The 17,814-nt window shown below is 40.3% G+C and overlaps 3 protein-coding genes across 8 annotated transcripts; 1 reads left to right on the top strand and 2 right to left on the bottom strand.

Moving 5' to 3' along the window:
- Nucleotides 1–2,159, bottom strand: morn3 (MORN repeat containing 3). The gene is made up of 6 exons (XM_086135031.1): nt 2,109–2,159; nt 1,332–1,499; nt 1,100–1,257; nt 793–952; nt 283–455; nt 1–124 (listed from the first exon to the last, which is right to left on the bottom strand). Exons 2-6 carry the CDS (start codon nt 1,474–1,476, stop codon nt 65–67), a joined length of 696 nt encoding a protein of 231 aa, XP_085991157.1. The 5' UTR covers nt 1,477–1,499; nt 2,109–2,159; the 3' UTR covers nt 1–64.
- tmem120b (transmembrane protein 120B) lies at nt 1,495–8,793 on the top strand. The gene is made up of 12 exons (XM_086135030.1): nt 1,495–2,601; nt 3,321–3,439; nt 3,541–3,657; nt 4,480–4,539; nt 4,632–4,727; nt 5,091–5,180; nt 5,272–5,337; nt 5,698–5,759; nt 6,112–6,204; nt 6,303–6,367; nt 6,448–6,516; nt 7,002–8,793. The coding sequence occupies exons 1-12, from the start codon at nt 2,353–2,355 to the stop codon at nt 7,116–7,118; spliced, it is 1,203 nt and encodes a 400-aa protein (XP_085991156.1). The 5' UTR covers nt 1,495–2,352; the 3' UTR covers nt 7,119–8,793.
- Nucleotides 8,794–9,447: 654 nt separating this feature from the next.
- Nucleotides 9,448–16,808, bottom strand: rhof (ras homolog family member F). 6 transcript variants are annotated; one of them, XM_086134944.1, is made up of 6 exons: nt 16,708–16,808; nt 16,422–16,630; nt 16,204–16,291; nt 14,513–14,814; nt 11,695–11,829; nt 9,448–10,715 (listed from the first exon to the last, which is right to left on the bottom strand). In XM_086134944.1, the coding sequence occupies exons 2-6, from the start codon at nt 16,557–16,559 to the stop codon at nt 10,503–10,505; spliced, it is 876 nt and encodes a 291-aa protein (XP_085991070.1). In that variant the 5' UTR covers nt 16,560–16,630; nt 16,708–16,808; the 3' UTR covers nt 9,448–10,502. The 6 variants fall into 6 exon arrangements, with proteins under 6 accessions (XP_085991070.1, XP_085991071.1, XP_085991069.1 ...); XM_086134945.1 differs by having other exon boundaries at nt 16,422–16,560; nt 16,708–16,802; XM_086134943.1 differs by having other exon boundaries at nt 16,422–16,801.
- Between the last annotated feature and the right edge of the window lie 1,006 nt (nt 16,809–17,814).

The raw sequence follows: 17,814 nt of genomic DNA, 5'->3' as shown, positions 1-17,814 counted from the left end.
TGGTGGGTTCGGTGGCTTTTATAATTATCACTAGACGAGAAGACATACAAATGAGTAGACTTCATCAATCAAGGTGAACCAGCTGGGCTTCTTGTAGAACCATCTGCACATCCACTAGCATTACCTAAGAGGAAAAAAAATGGTATGCATTCAGATTACAAGGGTTAAATGTTACTTTGTAAGATTACACCAATTGTATCCAAGTGTACTGTTAAACTACCCCCTGGATCAAGAAGTAGTGCATACTACAAGTCAGTTGTGACATTTTTGTCCGCAACGTACCAGTGGAATTGGACAGCGTTCGTGGTCTCCCCCACAGTCCACCAGGGTTCCGCATTTGGGTTCCCCTCGCACCCAGAGGCCCTCGTACAGCTGTCTTTTGTCACAGTAGTAAAACTTTCCATTCCCGCATTTCTTGCCGTCTCTCCAGGAACCTTCGTACCAATTCCCGTTTGCTTGAGACAGACGGACGGCAGTCAAAATTGGAAAGATGTGATCTTCGCCTTGGGATGTGCAGTGGAACCTCCAAAGTGAAACACAATCCATCTGACAAGCCAGCAAGACTGATACTGTCCCCCTGTGGTCATATATTGTTATTGCAGGTATCAATGTGTGTTGTCTACTGGAGTATATTTTTAATGTGCAAATGTCACATTTTGTTCCATTTCTTGTTCTACGGTTATCCCCGCACTTTTCCTCTTCCCTATATTGTGCAACTTTTGGGATGTTCCACTTTCTAGGTCCACTGCACTTTTTTTTCATGGAAGAAAAATGAAGCAAAAGCAGTGTTACCATAGCGACGGAGACCGAGACCATGCTCGTTATCTTTTATCCACTCTCCCTCGTAGACATCTCCGTTTTCAAAAAGCATTCGTCCAAAACCACTACGCTGGTCCTCGCTCCACTGACCCTCATACGCTGAACAACAGTTGTAAAAGTATATCCCGTGACCCTAAGGAAAGAAGAGCGCCGTATTTTAGGACTTCCTCACAAAACAGTTAATTGAATGGATTGAAAGTGAGAAAAAAAAACCCCATCTGCCTGTATGTCACAGACGGCCTAATAATGTTGTTGTATCATAACAGTGCGCATTACGTACATGCTTTTTCCCATTTTTCCATTCACCACAGTACTTCTTTGTGTACGTCTTCGTGTTAGGTACAAGTACACTATATGTGCCGTATCCGTCACGTTTTCCCATCTTCCACTCGCCGTTGTAAATGGCCCCGGACTTCTTCCACACCTGAATTCCTCTCCCTTGAATATTAGCAAATAATGTCCATCCGTGTTGTTAATTTTTTTTTGTTCTTCCTGTCATGTGTTACACCCACCGTGCTTGTTGTTGTTGAGCCACTCTCCGGTGTATTCGTGTCCGTTGGCAGAGAAAACAGAAGCATGTTTTCCGCATTTGTTTGATTTATTTTCCAGCGCGGCTGAACGTGTCGGAGTCCTTCGAGCTGCTTTCAGGAATGGCATCCTTCGCACCAAAACAGAATTTGCTGCAGAAATAACATCATTGATCTGATAATAACGGTGCGATTTGTTCGGAAATTGGCAATTTTGGTCTATATTCTCTGCTCAACTCAACTATGTTTCTAAAGCAAAAGAAGATAAATTCATTTTGGCTCCGAACTGGTTATTAGCAATGAGGCCAGTAACGGGTAAGAAAGTAACGCATACTCTAAAACTTCCATTTTTACAGCAACGATTAATCTGTTACTTTTCTCTGTGGTGTAATCAGACTGCAGTTACTCTGCAATCAATTTTATGTTAAACGGGACTGTCAGCATCTGTCGATTGGAACTTGTAATCTAATTTCGTTACTTTTAGAATAAAGTAAAGAAAAATATACGTTTCTTTTTAAAATCAAGTATCCAATAAAGTTTAAAATTCACACCGAGGAAAAATTCGGTCCTCAATGAACCGAACAAGCATTTTTTTTTTCGGAGAAAACAACACTCAAGAACAGTACACGAAATACATGCAAACGCCACAAATTTGAACGCAGAACTTCATTAATGGGAGGCAGATGTGCAAATCATTATTTCACCGCGCCACCTACAGCTGCTCTTTGTCTCCGAATAAGTAAAATCAACAACAAATTGTACCTTGATAAACCCTTTTTTCCCCGCTGAAAAATCTCTGCAAGCTTGTTTGGAACCGAGAGGAGATTCATTGTATCTTAGCAACAGAATCGCGTGGATAGTTTGTTCTAATTTTATGGGTTTTTTTAATACATAGATTCATATCTATTTTTTGAAAGCCAGTGTGTGTATTTTAGTCACGATTTTGTTTTCAGGTTCAGGTGAGTTTATTGACATGACAAGTTTCTTGTGACACGAGGATGTGCGCATGCGCAAAACGTCTTGCATTGCAATATGTGCATGCGCAGTACTGTCCAATGAAAGCGCGCCCGAGTGGACAGTCATCCTATGTGGAGTTTCTCTCTCTCTTTCTTTCGCTCTCTCTCACTCCCCCCCCCCCTCTCCCCCTTTTCTTTCTCACTGCTGCTCATCCTCTTTACTGGACACTAGCACCATGTCCATAGCCAAGTTCCAGGCGGAGTGGAAGGAAATCGACGAGGAGTATCAACAATTGCAGGTCACTCTTTTTTTCCTCAATATATATATTATCGTTATTCGGTGGGTTGGACGCCGCTGAATCGTGCGGTGGATGACACTGACAGCTACGACTGCACTGGAGCTGGAGGTGCTCACTTATTCTGAGCCGGTGCTCGCCATTAATTCCCATTAAAAGCCACTTTTGAGCAAGTTCTCACGGGGAAATTAGCTGAAATCGTCGCCGGGTGTTGGTCTACTTCATGGCTGACGATTGCAGCCGCGAAATGAATCGCCGGTGTAATGTTTTTATTTGAGCCCCTTTGCTAATAGAACCACATGATACAACATAATTGCGCTGTAATTTTCTTAATGGTAGCAGTCGTAGTTATTTTGTACGTTTTTTAAGTTTACGACATATGGTAGCCTACCTGTTTCTTTCCCGAGCTTAAATTCTTCCACGGTCTTTGAATGCATCAGTAGCACGCGCAAGCTAGCTCGTGTTAGCTTGCTAATTGGCAGCAAGTGTACTTTGGATGCTACCTGTTAAAGTCTCAATTAACATAATGAGAATGCAAGTGATATTGACATTGACATTTCATTTCATGGAAAGCAGTATGCAATTCGTCATCCGGCTTTTTAAATGGCTTTATCTAACAAGTGGTTAGATGGTCTGCATCACAGCTGAGTGGTGGGTTCGAACTCCACAGTCCTTCCCACCACATTCTAAAATAATGCAATGTGCGTTGTGTACAATTACAGGAAACTCACAAACTGTACAGGCAAAAACTGGAGGAGCTGACCAATCTTCAGCTCACATGCAGCAGTGCCATCGGAAAACAAAGGACATGTCTGAAAGACCTCCAATGCAGCTTAACCAAGTAAGAAAATTTGTTGACCAGGTAAATGAAAGCCCATCAAACCACTCATGGATATTTTGTGTGTGTGTGTGTGTTTGTTTCTGTTTCTGTCTTTGTTGCAGATGCGTGCAAGGCTGCGATGAAAAACAGAAGCAAGTGGTTGCGGACATCCAAACCCAAATCAAAGAGAAGGAGAACGTATTCTTTGACATGGAAGCATATTTACCAAAGAAAAACGGGTCAGTGCCTTCGGGACCTTTGCCAAGGCTTACACATTTGTCCACATTCATCATTCATTCAAGGGAACAAAAGGTAATGCCAACCTCGTCTATGAATTGAACACCCTAAATTGTCACATGGCACCAGTTCAGGGTGTACCCCGCCTACTCTCCGACGACAGAATGTCAGGATAATAGATTGGTGGATCCTTTAATTTAAGTCAAAACAGAATTCTATTAAAAAAAAGGTTCACATTCAGCGGTGCCTTGATCAACCAATAAAATATTTTGTGTTTTTAGTCAAGTCAAGTCAAGTCAACAGTATTTATAGAGCACTTTCAAACAGCCATCGCTGCATACAAAGTGCTGTACATGGAGCAATTTAACCTGCACAATAAACAGTAAGACAAATCGGTAATAAAGGCGGTAGAAAGCACCAAACAGGAATAATAGGAAGCACCTATTAAGCACCAATAGGAAGAAAATTTGTACTCTATAATATTGTACTTCATAAAAACAGAGAGCAATCACATACCGGTAATTAGACATCACCAGAGCGCTGTATTTAATGCAGACACAAATGAAGAAGAACAGTCTCACAACTACTGTAAGAGACTCGGCGAGATACAGCAGTATCTATGGAAGAGAAAAAAAGCATGTCAGTGAATATTGTCGGTTTCGTGGTGTGTGTTGCCATGAGTTGCTGCACCGTTTGTGTTCAGATATCCATTGGTTAGTCTTCTAATACCATTTCATGTATGCGATACATAATGATGAAAACCTCCTTGGTGGAGATAACCATCAAGTCACTCAAGTGGTCTTTTTTTTTTTTTTTTCTGTCAGACTGTATCTGAACTTGGTCCTGGGCAATGTGAACGTGACTCTCCTCAGCAACCAGGCCAAGTACGAACCTCACTTCTCCCGCTCGCTCGGCTCCCCACGGCTGGATGTTGCAGCTTGGCGTAATCATCTTTTGTCCTTGATATTTCATGTAGGTTCGCCTACAAGGACGAGTACGAAAAGTTCAAGCTGTACATGACCATTATCCTCTTGTTGGGGGCCATCACGTGCCTCTTTTTCCTCAACTATCGGTGAGTACAAGGGATGACATGCTTTCGATATTTAGCATTAATGTTGAGTACTGGTAATGATGCGATGCTCCTGGTATACACAACAATTAATTAATTTTTTTATCTTAAAAGTATTTAATCAGCTAATATTGTCTTTTTTGTCATCAGCAAAAAATGGCCAATTTTATTGCAGATTTTTGCCTTTTTTTAACCACATAAAACAAAAATAATGACATTCAAACCCCCCCCCCTCACCCCCCACAGCCGAATTTTGTTGATTTATCTCTCCATCGGACAACATATTTAAGAAGTTCTGCCTGTAATCCATTTCTATGTGCTTTCATGTTCCAAAAATAACATGTTTTTGAAAAATGATTATGACAGCGTCACAGATGAAATTTTCAACTTTTTGCTGGTGTGGTACTATTGCACATTGACGATAAGGGAAAGCATCCTCATGACCAACGGGTCCAGGTTGGTTCAATGCCATCCGACTCGATTGTTCTTGCAGCTTGATTGATATATATATATATATATATAAAACTGGTGTGTTTTTGTGCGTCAGGATTAAAGGTTGGTGGGTGTCTCACCATTATGTGTCCACTTTTCTGTCTGGTGTCATGCTGACCTGGTGAGTATTTGCATCAATACTGTGCAACCTCTATAAGTCGTACAATTTGTTTCCGTGCAAGGCATCAGTGTGTACCACTACATTACCCGAAGAAGGTAAACAACAATAATAAAACGGATACTGGGTGAAATGCTCTTCAAGAATCGTACTGAAAGTAGATTGTAGGGTTTTGAATTTTTTTGAGGGGGAGTGGCAATTTCCATAATTTCATATGGGGGGTAGGGGGATGTGAAATCCAAGTCTGAGGTCCAAGAATTGATTATGTTCAACCTTAGAGAGTTTCTTGCAAAGTATAGGTAAGGTGTATTTTGTATACTATGTGTGTTGACTTGACTTTGTCGTGATCACATTTTGTCACAGGCCAGAGGGGCCCATGTATCAGAGGTTCCGAAATCAGTTCCTGGCTTTCTCCATCTATCAGAGTAAGTGTTGTGTTTTTGTTTTTGTTTCTTGACTGCATTAATGATTCAACACCACATTTTAGGACATTCTGTCCAGTGTCCTCTCTGGTTGGCTGCTGTTGTTGTTAGTGTGTGGAGCAAAAAAAAAACCATACAGTGCTACCTTTACTTTTTATTATTATTATTATTATTTTTTTTTGCTCTGTGTTTTAGTAAACACGGTATGCAAGTAATCATTCAATTAAAATGTTTTGCACATAAAAGATAAAATCAAAATGCAATTCTAGAATCAAAGTCAACATAGCAGCACTGAACTGGTCTTTCGTCGGACGCATGCCATACTTCATTTACCCAACGTTGTACAACGCTGCAGGTTTTGTGCAGTTCCTCCAATACTACTATCAGAGTGGCTGCTTGTACAGGCTGCGAACTTTGGGGGAGAGGAATCAGCTGGACCTCACAGTGGGTGAGTGGTAATTTAAAAAGAAATAGAGCAAAGGTTGAAGATGTAGGCAACTGGTGACATTACAACACAAGCTCTAATGATCGTTTGTGCCTCTGCAGAGGGATTTCAGTCGTGGATGTGGAGAGGCCTCACTTTTCTTTTGCCCTTTCTTTTTTTCGGCCATGTGAGTCGGCTTTTTTTTTTTAAGTACCATAATCACCTGACTGAAATTACATGACATTTGCACCTTTTTTTCAATTTCAGTTTTGGCAGCTGTATAATTCGGTGACCTTGTTTTCCTTGGCGGGACACGACGACTGCAAGGAGTGGCAGGTGAGGCTCACTTTTCACTTCACTGCTTACGCCCGCTTCCGATTGGGGCTCATTTGTGACCATTCCCAATGCCAAGTTTGTCAAAAGCCCAAGGATGCTAAAAATGTTCCCAAAATGGCTACTTCACACCAAAATGGCGTACTTAGTTTCATTTTTGGGACGGGTACTTGAGATTTTTTCATGCAACGTCTGATGATAGATCGAATATTGCGTCGATGGATAACCAGCCGTGACGGGCTAATTTTCCTAACTTCAAACCAAAATGGTCAACTTCCTGTTCAATTTTTGGGCCATGGGTCCTTGAGACTCTTCCATGCTTCTTCTTAGGATGAACGTGTCCATCCAATTTTGTATGTGTGTCAGAGTAGAAATTTGAACCAAATTCAGTGTCGATGGGATGGACAGCGAATTTGTTTTTCCAAACAAAAGGGCGCAATTAATGTGTTTTTTGTTTTTGCCTCAATCTTCCTGAATTTATGTTTCAGGTGTTCATGCTGGCTCTTACATTCCTGGTCCTGTTCCTGGGTAACTTCCTGACCACGTTAAAAGTGGTCCACCAAAAGGTGCACAACAAGCAGGACACTGTGAAAAGAAGCGACTGAGACACTCTGCACACACTTGGATTTTTTTTTTTTTTTTGGGTGGTCTTTTTGAGAAGTCAACAAACGGCCGGCCGGATTTAGCACGCAGGCGTCTGTGGATTCTCTCACTCTTTCTCTCAGGTGTTGACGGCAGCACCCGCCCATGCGCCGCGAGGTTTCGAGTCCCGGGCGCAGATTCTCGCTGACGTCCACCTTGCTGCTCCATCCTGTGCGCGCAAACCACACAACTGACTGTTTGTTGTGCACTAATCTACGCATATGCAACTATGAGAGGAATCCACTTTGCCTTTGGCGCGCACGAAGTTTGTCATGTCCACTCTTTGTGGTTCGTTCCTGTGTTACTGCAGCTCTTGATTTCGCACCTAGACCGAGATCTACTACACTGTCTCGTCCCAGAGAATACAGTGAACCCCCACATATTTGCATTTTTTGGGGTGGGCACATAACTCTCATAAACCTTAACATTTTTTATTTTAATTTACTCGATGCTTTTTTTTTTGTTAGTTTTTTTTGTTTATCAATTTTGTTGGGGATTTTTTTTCTCTCTGCACTAGGTCTCCCTCCCTATCATAAAGAAATGTATTGCTGCCACAACGGAAAAATCGTTATCACATTAATACAGTTCGCGCTTTACTCTGATAACTTGTCACGCTTTAACATACTCAGATAAGCTTTCCTTATTGAATTCATTAGAAATGCCTTAAATTTCTTTCACCCCACGACCCACCCCCGCATTCAAGACAGCCACGTTTTTTTTTTTTGGTAATATTTTTTTATTTATGAGAAAAATAGCACTACTCAATGTTGTACTGAATAACAATATAGAATGTAAAAAAAAAAAAAATTTGTTGACAGCTTCACTTAAATAAATGTCTCTGCAAAGTGAAAAATGCAGCCTGGTGGCTGGAATGTATCCCACCGGGTCATTGCGGGGTCACTCAATGAATTTCGGCATGATTTCAAGCTTTAATTTAATGGGACAATATCCACTACCTCTTCTCAGCACTCGCTTAGAACCCATAGTTGGAAACAATAAATTTGGCAAAAACAATTAAAAAATATATATAAACACCACAGAAGAAGAGTTGTCTACATGTACTTTTACTGCGAAATAACCCTGTGAACTGACTGTGGCCGGATGTTGTGAAATTTGCTGTTGCCATCTCGTGGCAGAGTGACCTGCCAGAAAAAAAAAAAGCAAAATAAGGTACCACTGAATGTTGAAGTTGAGGAACGTCATTTATAGTGAAGCTGTGCTCTGTCGCCATCTTGTGGCATCTGTAGTTAATTGTAACCCTTTTTCAGGGTTGCCAGTCGCTATCGGATTTTTTTCTTTTGTTTTGGAGGTTCACTGTACTCGTTCCTAAACATTTCCATCAAACTCATTTCTGTGGACACAATGAAGGATCTCGGACTTAACAATTCAATGTTTTTGGCACCAATTACCTTTCATGTGTTTCTGTTTTAATTCTGCACAGGGGTTCACCACTTTAGACGTATTATTATTTTGTCGTGTTGCACAATTTGTTTTGTTTTTCTTTTTGGTATCAAACGCAGCCCCTTGTAGTGGCAGTATTGTAAAATGCTGTCACATACAGCCAGGACAAGGAAGGGACAACGCGATTGTTTCTCTTAATTGCAATCAACAAATTAAACATTTCTAACTGAAAAGTCACTTCAAGGATCCACCTCTTTTCATTGGGATGAAGTACATTCTTTTAGGGATCATCAAGCTGAGGTGGCATTTGCACTAGTGGGTTACCACGTCAGCAACAGTCAGAAATTCTGGGTTTGAATCTCCATAGCGGCCTACCTGTGTGGATTTTTGCCTACCGGATTGAAGACTTGAAATTTTCTTCAGGTATGAATGTGAATGCTTGTTTCTTAATTTGTGACTGATTGGCAGCCACTCATTTGTTTGTCCGTATGTCCCAGACATTGCACGGCGACCAGTCCGTTGTCTATCCCTGGACGATTGGAGGAAATTAAGGATGGATGGAGTTCACCTTTTCTCACACGAGTTGCTGTTTTATTTCCATGTTCATGGCTTCAAAAGTCACTGCTACAAATACTTGTATGTAAGTACTGGAATTATGACTTTACCACTGAATTTTCATAGGTTAGTAATAGACCATGTTGTTCCCAGTTCACCACCAGATACAGAATATATTTCATTCGTTTTTACTTTTGATTGCTTTTCAAAAAATGCTTCATTTTTGTTTAGTTTTAAATTACTATTAGTTTTAGTTTTTCTTGGTTTTTCCAATATACAATGTCCCCAGAAATGTTTGGATGGATAGCACAAAAAAAAGTGGAAAAAAACCCAAGATATTTCTTAGAACATATTTATTTTTTAATATGCAGTGCTTTCGCAATACAGGTGCAACCAAACTTATTAATATAAGTTATCGGTTTCCCCTCAGAATGGTGCAAAAGATAGCATATCGTAAAAAATGGGGGTGGGTATTTTGAATGATCTCTTGACATAATCATCTCACATATCTTTTGAAACTTTCTTGAGTCATTTGCAGCTAGAATATTGAGCATACACTCACCTAAACTCAGGATGTGAGTCCTATTTGGCATTGTGCTTCAGTAACAGGGTCAAAATACCACAATCATTTGTAATTTAAAAAAAACAGAAAATGAAAATATTTTTCATAATGAGAAGCAACATATACACAACCATACTCGAGTTCAGCATACCGCGATTTGGGATGAAATTTTAGGACAAACCTGAAATGCGCATTAACATCTTAGGGTGAACTTAATTTGACATGGTTTTGACAGACTGCACATTTCCAGCTGTTCAACTGTACTTTGATCACAGTTTGCTGTTTGAGGAGCTGAGCGGCAAAATTCCCAAAGGGTGTTCAATCCGTGAAGATTTATAAGGACATCCAATTGTATGTATTTCTATTGACTATCAGTTTCTTCGTAGCAACCAACTGATGATGCGACCGCATGCTCAGTGGTCGCGCCCCTCTCCGTTAGCTTAGCACTTAGCTTGAAGCCATCAAAAAGCGTGATCACGATTGGGCGGTGAATTTCAATTTTGTAGACGGTGTACCACAATACTAAAGAGCGTTGTTGGCTGAAATATTTATCAAAAACCAGAAAGACCCTAACATGGTAATACTTCACGAAGAAAGACGTAATTTACCAAGAATAAAGCCTGAGATGAATATTTAAATTACAGTCGGACATAATGGATTCGAGTGATAGTCGGTGTGGTACGCTGCTCCCTCTAGTGGTATGTAAATGAAACATTCAAATCTCCCAACTGCGTAACAACGTGGCTCCAACATTTTTTCAAACATGTCGCGCAGTGCATTTTCTATGTACAGTTTGGTTGTATTTGTACATTTAAGTTAAGTTTTAATCTTAAAACAAAACCACGTCTGACCAACCAAAAGGTGCCGCGGTCATAGGAGGGCACAATTCCTCTTGCGTTTGTAGTGGTTTTGCTTGCGGCGGAAGGCCAAAGCCTTCTTTGTGGCCTCCTTGAACACGTCGTCCACGTTCTCCTGGTACTTGGCCGAACATTCCAGGTAGAGCTCGGCGTTCATCCGCTGCTGGGCGGCCAGGCCCTGCGTCCTCCAGCAAACAGGACCAAATTAGAAACCGAGGAGATTGCAGTGGAGATTGTCAAGCAATGCCACGAGGGGACTTCCTCCCTCAAATCAGGTTCGAACCCGTACAATTTATTTATATTTTTGGGCTCATTCATTTGCATTTGTATTTTAGTTAGGATTTAATTGTAAATGTGGTTGAAATCATTCACGCTTTATTTCAGTGAAATAATTTAATCGCCAATTCTTTCATCAAATAAATACTAAATTGATGAAATGTTGATGTATAAGTGATTTTTTTAAAACAATTATTCCAGTGAACAATTTTATCGTTATTTTTAATATGTGTAAACTAATTTAAACAAAATAATGCATTTTTAATGTTCTAAAAGATCACGAATATATTCATAATTTGGTTAATAAAATAATGTATAATCTCCGTGGTAAATTGTTCATTTTACTAGTTTTTAAACAAAAAAACCCCAATGAAACAATTTATTTATTTAATTGGATAAAATACATACAATATATTAATGACATGATTTCATATTAATAATTCATTGTCATATAATTACAATTATGATGATCAAATTCATCATAAAAATGTAAAATTGCTTGTACAAATTGGTATTTGTATTCTGTATTTTTTTTAATCCATTAAACGATTATTTCATTGTGTATGAATAAGAAATGTATTTGAATAATAAAAAATCTGTTTCATTTGCATATTTCAAACTCATTTTCTTAGAATTAATTTGCCAATTTCTGAATAAATTATGACAGAAATGTTAATTGTTTGACTTTTTTTAAACCATTACTGTTTTATTATTTACAATCGAAATTTTAAAAAGACAAATAAATGCACTTGAATGAACCCATCTCAGAGCGAAAATGGCAAAATACAACAAATATTCCAGGACGCTTGACAATCTACTCTCACTTTTCACATTTCGTCATTTGTCTTGTAAATTTAGCCCGATGTTTGGCTGTCATGTGGTCCTCACCTGCGTGTACGTTACGGGAACCTGGTTGACGGCCTTCAGCCTCCTGCTGCACTCTTTGTCCTTCCTGAGGTCAGTCTTGCAGCCAATCAGGATGACCGGCACATCTTGACAGAAGTGCTTCACCTCCGGGTGCCACTGAGCACATTTGCACATTTTGACCTTTTGGGTGCCACTCAATCACAGGGTGCGTGTAGACAAACTGGGATTGACACTCACATTCACGCCTGCACACAATTTTGAGTCTTCAATGACACCAACAGGCATTTTGAGGCATAAAGTGAACGCCATTGAACGAGTTTCAGACCCACCAGTATTTTTCCGTAAAATGTTTTTTTTTTACCCCTTAACCACACTTAAAACATATTTGTGAAACTGAAACTGTCAGCATAAATGCATGCCTGTGTCACTGTTTTTGCTAGGTTTAAAATGAGCATAAAAGTGATGCTGATTTAGTCCATCCTTAGCATTTCACATTATATTATATGTTAGCATTAAGCTAGTGCACACCCGTTTTTACAGTGGAACCCTGCTTATTCACGGTTTTTTAAAAAAAAGTTATACCAGAATTTTTGATTGTGTTAATTATGGCAGTTATAAGCGAGCGTGAATTATTTGCGTATTTTCGCCATTCGCAATTGGGCTTCCTCCCTATCCTCTGCAAATACGTACGTATCCCCCCCAAACACAGGTTCACTGAGCCATGGTGATTAGCAGTGATGGATGCTAGGATGACCCCTAGATGGCAGTAATGCCTAAGGTATGTTCCTCCATTCTGTTGTAAGGGAATGGAAGAAAAGTATGCTCAATACAACGGTCTCTACCCAAAAATCCGACAGAGGTTTTGGACTCCGTGTGTGTGTGTGTGTGTGTGTGTTGTCTTTTTAAAGAAAAATAGCATTCTGCCGTATTGTACTTTATAAAAATACACAATAATGGCATAACTAAATAGAATGCAAATGATTAAACAGTTTTGATGACTTTTTTTTTTTTTTGCTTCGATTCAATTGATAGTGTGCTGCTCCATTTTCTATGAGCACCTTGGCCGGAGACAGTCAGTTTCTCAATAAGATGCGGTAATTTGATGTTCTTCGCAGAGGACAAAGAACATATGCCTGTGAGTATCCTTCTATTGTCTGTCCCTGCTTCAACAGTTTTAACGCTCCTATGCCGATGTTATTTGTAAGTCATTCTGTGGCATTTTGTTAGCATTAAGCTAAACAAACTTATTTAGTCAATTCAAGTCCACTTTATTGTCAAATATGCTCTATGTGCAACATACATAAGGTTAAGCTATGGGGTTGGTTTCAATAAAAGGTGTAAATCGCTTTCATTTATGTTTAGTTTGACAGCAAACCTCTGTTGCAAGTGGCAATAAACAGCTTGAAGCCTCTTTTTTGAAGAGGTTCAAGTTCAAGGGAGTTGAGTTGCCTGGACTGCCAACAAATCGGCCTCGTATTGCAAATTTTCGCCCGCAAGTCAAAGCATAACTCATCCGAAAGACATGTTGTATCTCAAAAAATATTTTAATCTCAAGGCACCGCTGGAGATGAATTTGTGAGTTGCATGGTGCCAATAGGTGTGGCTTCACAGTAATACTTTTATTTTATTGTGTTGAGTGTTGCTGTTGAGGTGTTGAAATGAGCATGCCAAGCTAACTACTGCATTGTGCGAGCTCGGAAACGTGCTACTTGCTCGCAAAATGACGTCACAATCACAGTAGCGACTTCATCGGCTAAAACAGCACATTTGAGTAAGCTAGATTTGTTCAAAAGTGATCAGTAGGAAGGGGAACTGTGTCATACGGTTAGCCACAAAGTGCGCAGTCATGCACGCCGAATAAACTGCCTTCGAAAAGTAATCCGACGGCTCTCCCCAGCGCCGCTAGCCGCTAGTGCGACAGTAGCAAAATGCTGGGAACAGGCGCCGTAGAATACAGTGTCAGCGAATTTAAATCAGGTTTTTGGCACCCTTAATTGCAGCCTAATTATGTCGGGGTTTTTTTGGGGGGGGGGGGGTTGCGCCCTTAATCAGCAAATGCACGTTATTTCAGAATGCCGTCGTGTCGTTCATGTTGTTCGCAAGTACCGCCAGTTTGTGATGGGAATGCCTCAGGGTTTAGAAGAGGAGTCAAGTCAGCCGTTGTGCCGCGACACGCTACTGGGAATAACTCCAAAATAAAAGCTTGGCGAAGCATTGATGTCCATAAAATATTTGGTTGGGTATGTTTGATTTTGAAGATGGCCTTCTTAATGCATTGGCGGCATGATGCATACAATACAATACATGCTGATTTATATAGCGCTTTCACAACAGCGACAGCTGTAACAAAGCGCTTCACAAAACAGTTAACATAAAGTAAAATAATAAACACAATACATAACATAAAACACGGACAGTCGAGCAGTCCTAACCACTTTTCCGTCAGCATGAACTATTGTTGCCGCGGTGCCTGCGTACTAGTAAACTTCTAAACACGGTGACATTTTTTTGTGTCATATTGATACACGCGAATAATGCTCCCCCTGATTTGAGATCATTATATTCAGCACAAACCTTTGAAGGCACAGCCCCAGTGACAAGCAAAGGTACAAATTTAGCACCTTTTTTTTTTCCGACAGTGCATGCAGACACGAGAGGAGGAAGTGGCTTCCCAATCTGGTTTTCAGCTCAAAGTCCACACCAAAAGCAGCACACCGTTAAGTTAATCATGAGTCAAAAGAATGCGTGGCACTCCAAACTTGCAATTCTCGTTTGAAGAGTAAACACAAGCACGCAAACATACTTTTCCCATTGTCGTGCCGTGATTTGCATCTTTTACCTTGATGGTCACATTGTCAAAACTGGTGGGGTTGGTCACGTCAAAGCAGACCAGAATGAGATGGGCCTGCTGGTACGAAAGCGGTCGCAGACGGTCGTAGTCCTCCTGGCCTGGAAGCACAAACGTGACGGCGAATTGCCTAAAGGGGATGCAAGCAAGCTCGGAAACCAGCAGACCACGCGCGGAGATCGGATGACTGGCAGGCAGGCCGGGCGCACATGTTAGAACGTTACGTACTATAGATGCAGACGAAAACCACATCCTGGCTTCGACTTCCTCTTTGCAATGATGTAAGGCCCTCTCTGCATGACAGTTTACAACAGGCTGATAAGATGTCCACTCGTATTGTCTTACAGAAAATTGACTGAAGGTCTATTGCCCATTTGCCTTTACGGTGTGAAGCCAATAAACCTTCACATAAGGTCACCAAAAGGCGATTCGTACAAAACAATGACAGCGCTAATCTCGTCTCGTTTCTCTTTCTGTTCTATGTGTCTGTCAGGACGACCAATATAACAGAATCTATGAGTGGGAATGGTTAACTCATTCACTCCCAAAGACGTTTTTAAAAGTCTTTTGAGACTTGGTCCGGAATTGGCTGGTACTGAATGAGTTATATCCAAGCAGGGTTAGAATAGTTTTTAGTTTTTTTACATTACAGGGAGTTTTTCATTTGTCTTGAATTGTCTTTTTTTATTCAGTTTGTTTTTCAATTCGTTTTCAGTGCGAGTTTGTGAGTTTTATTAAATGTATTATTTTTGGGGAAAATGCTTTTGTTTTAATTTAGTATTTTATTTTCACAGTAATTCCAAAAATAATTTATTTGAAAAAAAGCTCATGTAGGGAAAATCGACAAAGGCAAATCAAAGCATATTTTCACTATAATTATATTCAGTCTTATAAATGTTTCAATTATTATTATTATTTTATTTTTTTTAAGATCTTGGTTTAAAAGATTTCTTCTTTGACAAACCCTTCTTAATTTTGGTATGATTCAGCTCAGAAAAAGTCACAGTGGATGTAACTGATCCTATTACGCAAATGATGCTGTGACACCAACTTTGACGCCACTTCTTATATGCGATCGGACCAACTAATTCATTGGCCGGCTAATTTAATCCATCGATATTAGCATTTATAAAATGGAGGGGGGTGCGGGGAAATCAGCAGATTTATGATACATGGCTGCAGTTGGTTTTTAAAGTGCTCTACGAATAAAGTTGAGCTGAGTAATGAAAGCCTGCTTGCTTAAATGCTACCATATGTTGTGAAACGCCATAGATCGGCTACTAGAAATTAGCATCAACGTAATAATTATGTACGTATTGATGGGTGGATAGTTTAAACCTTTCGGGGACAGCGGTTACTACAGTGGACAGGGTCAAGGTTATGGTGCATGAAAGGGTAGAGCAACACATGCAGACATAATTTAACAATGTGTAAAATTATAGATTCTTTATCCACTGCAAAGAATGACTAATATTACTGCATCTTACTTTGGAGTGACCATCTCCAATTATTGTCTGTTATTCTTGAGGTGGCCAAACAAGGCCAAAACTGAGTCAAAACTGTTGAATTGATTTTAAATTCTATTCATGTCTTCACTGTATGTTTTTGTAATGTACAGTATGACGGAGTGCTGTTTTCCAGGGAACGAAACCATGTTCCAAAATGTCTTGAAAATGTCTTACCTGCTGTGTCACACACGGTGAGCTTCACTTCTTTTCCTCGAAGGACCACAGAGGTGGTGTATTTTTCAAACACCGTGGGAGCATATTTCTATTGAAAATGGAGAATCATTACTATTGACATCATGATCAGATTTGGGGATTTAAATGCCCGTCATGAGATCAAAATTGTCACTATTTGTCAGTGACCAGAAAGGGCAAACACGTTATGAGGCTCTTACCTCCGGAAAGTAATCTTTGGCATACACCATGAGAAGAGAAGTTTTCCCACAGCCTCCATCTCCCACAACGACTATCTTGAGTTCCTCGCCCTCCCCGCCGCTGCCGTTACAACCGCCGGCATCTTTATTTTGTGTCATTCTGCTTGTAAAAAAGAGTCTCACAGGACCTGGCTACTCCCTCATTCAAAACCATGCATGGCAAAGAAAGGCTGCGAAATCAACACATGGGCAGGTCTCGGCTTGATTTCAATGCGAGTCTCATCTTTGAGCACTTGTGTCTGCTTACCACTTCCCGTTCCTGTCTACCCGACTACAGATGACCCCTCGCGATTTTACCCTGCGTGCCGGTGTACAGCGACTTGTGCCTATGACCGGCAAGCGCACGCTGCGCCTCCTTCCTTGATTGCAATGGGCGGGAACGCCTTTTGTGTGTGTGTGTGTGTGTGTGTGTGTGTGTGTGTGTGTGTGTTGTGTTTCTTACTTTCTGCCAGATGCCTGTTTTTACACGCAGTCAAGAAACACGACAATGTTTCCCAAGAACACAATCTTATATCGCATTCAACCATTTGGCTCTGTTTGAGCTTTTTGTACAAATGCTCACAACCAACCTCACATGCGTTTAGTAAAAACAACTCTTGTGAAAAGTCCCAAAACATGTTATTATACATTAAGTGTATTTGCTTAATCTATTATCTTTTTTTCATTCATAAATTAATGAAATTAAAGTGTAAATGCAAACAGGGCCGGTGGGCCACATATGGTCCACTCTGTTCTTTCTTCCAGTCCTGTAATAGTTTTTGCATTTAATTAGCTATTTTTGCCTCCTAAAGTTGATTTTTTTTTTTATTAATTTATATCATTAAATCATTTATTTGTTGTCAATAATGTGATGATAGATGCTTTATTCTTGAAATAATGATATAATAGAATACATCCCTCCATTATCTAAGCCACTTACCCTCACGAAGGTTCATAGCGGACATCCATCCTTCCATTTTCTAATCCGCTTATCCTCACGAGGGTCGCGGGCGTGCTTGAGTCTATCCCAGCAGTAGGCGGGGGACACCCTGAACTGGTTGCCAGCCAATCGCAAGGCATACAAAGACGAACAACCATTTGCGCTCACAATCACACCTAGGGACAATTTAGAGTGCTCCATCAGTCTGCCATGCATGTTTTTGGAATGTGGGAGGAAAACGAAGTACCCGGAGAAAACCCACACAGGCAAGGGGGAACCAGAATCGAACCCTGCACCTCGACGCAGACATGCTAACCAGTTGGTCACCATGCCGCCTAAGAGTGAACAGATTTAAAAAATGTATTACACAATGGGATACGTAATAGTAATTAAATTGTTCCTTTTTTATTTTGAGAGATTAAAGCAATGAATCTA

The sequence above is a fragment of the Hippocampus guttulatus genome, chromosome 17, assembly GCF_054856545.1.
Source record: "Hippocampus guttulatus isolate MCC_2025c chromosome 17, RoL_Hgut_1.0, whole genome shotgun sequence".
Taxonomy (NCBI): Eukaryota; Metazoa; Chordata; class Actinopteri; order Syngnathiformes; family Syngnathidae; genus Hippocampus; species Hippocampus guttulatus.
The sequence above is the reverse complement of the archived record's forward strand: the minus strand, read 5'-3'. Positions and strand labels throughout refer to the sequence as shown.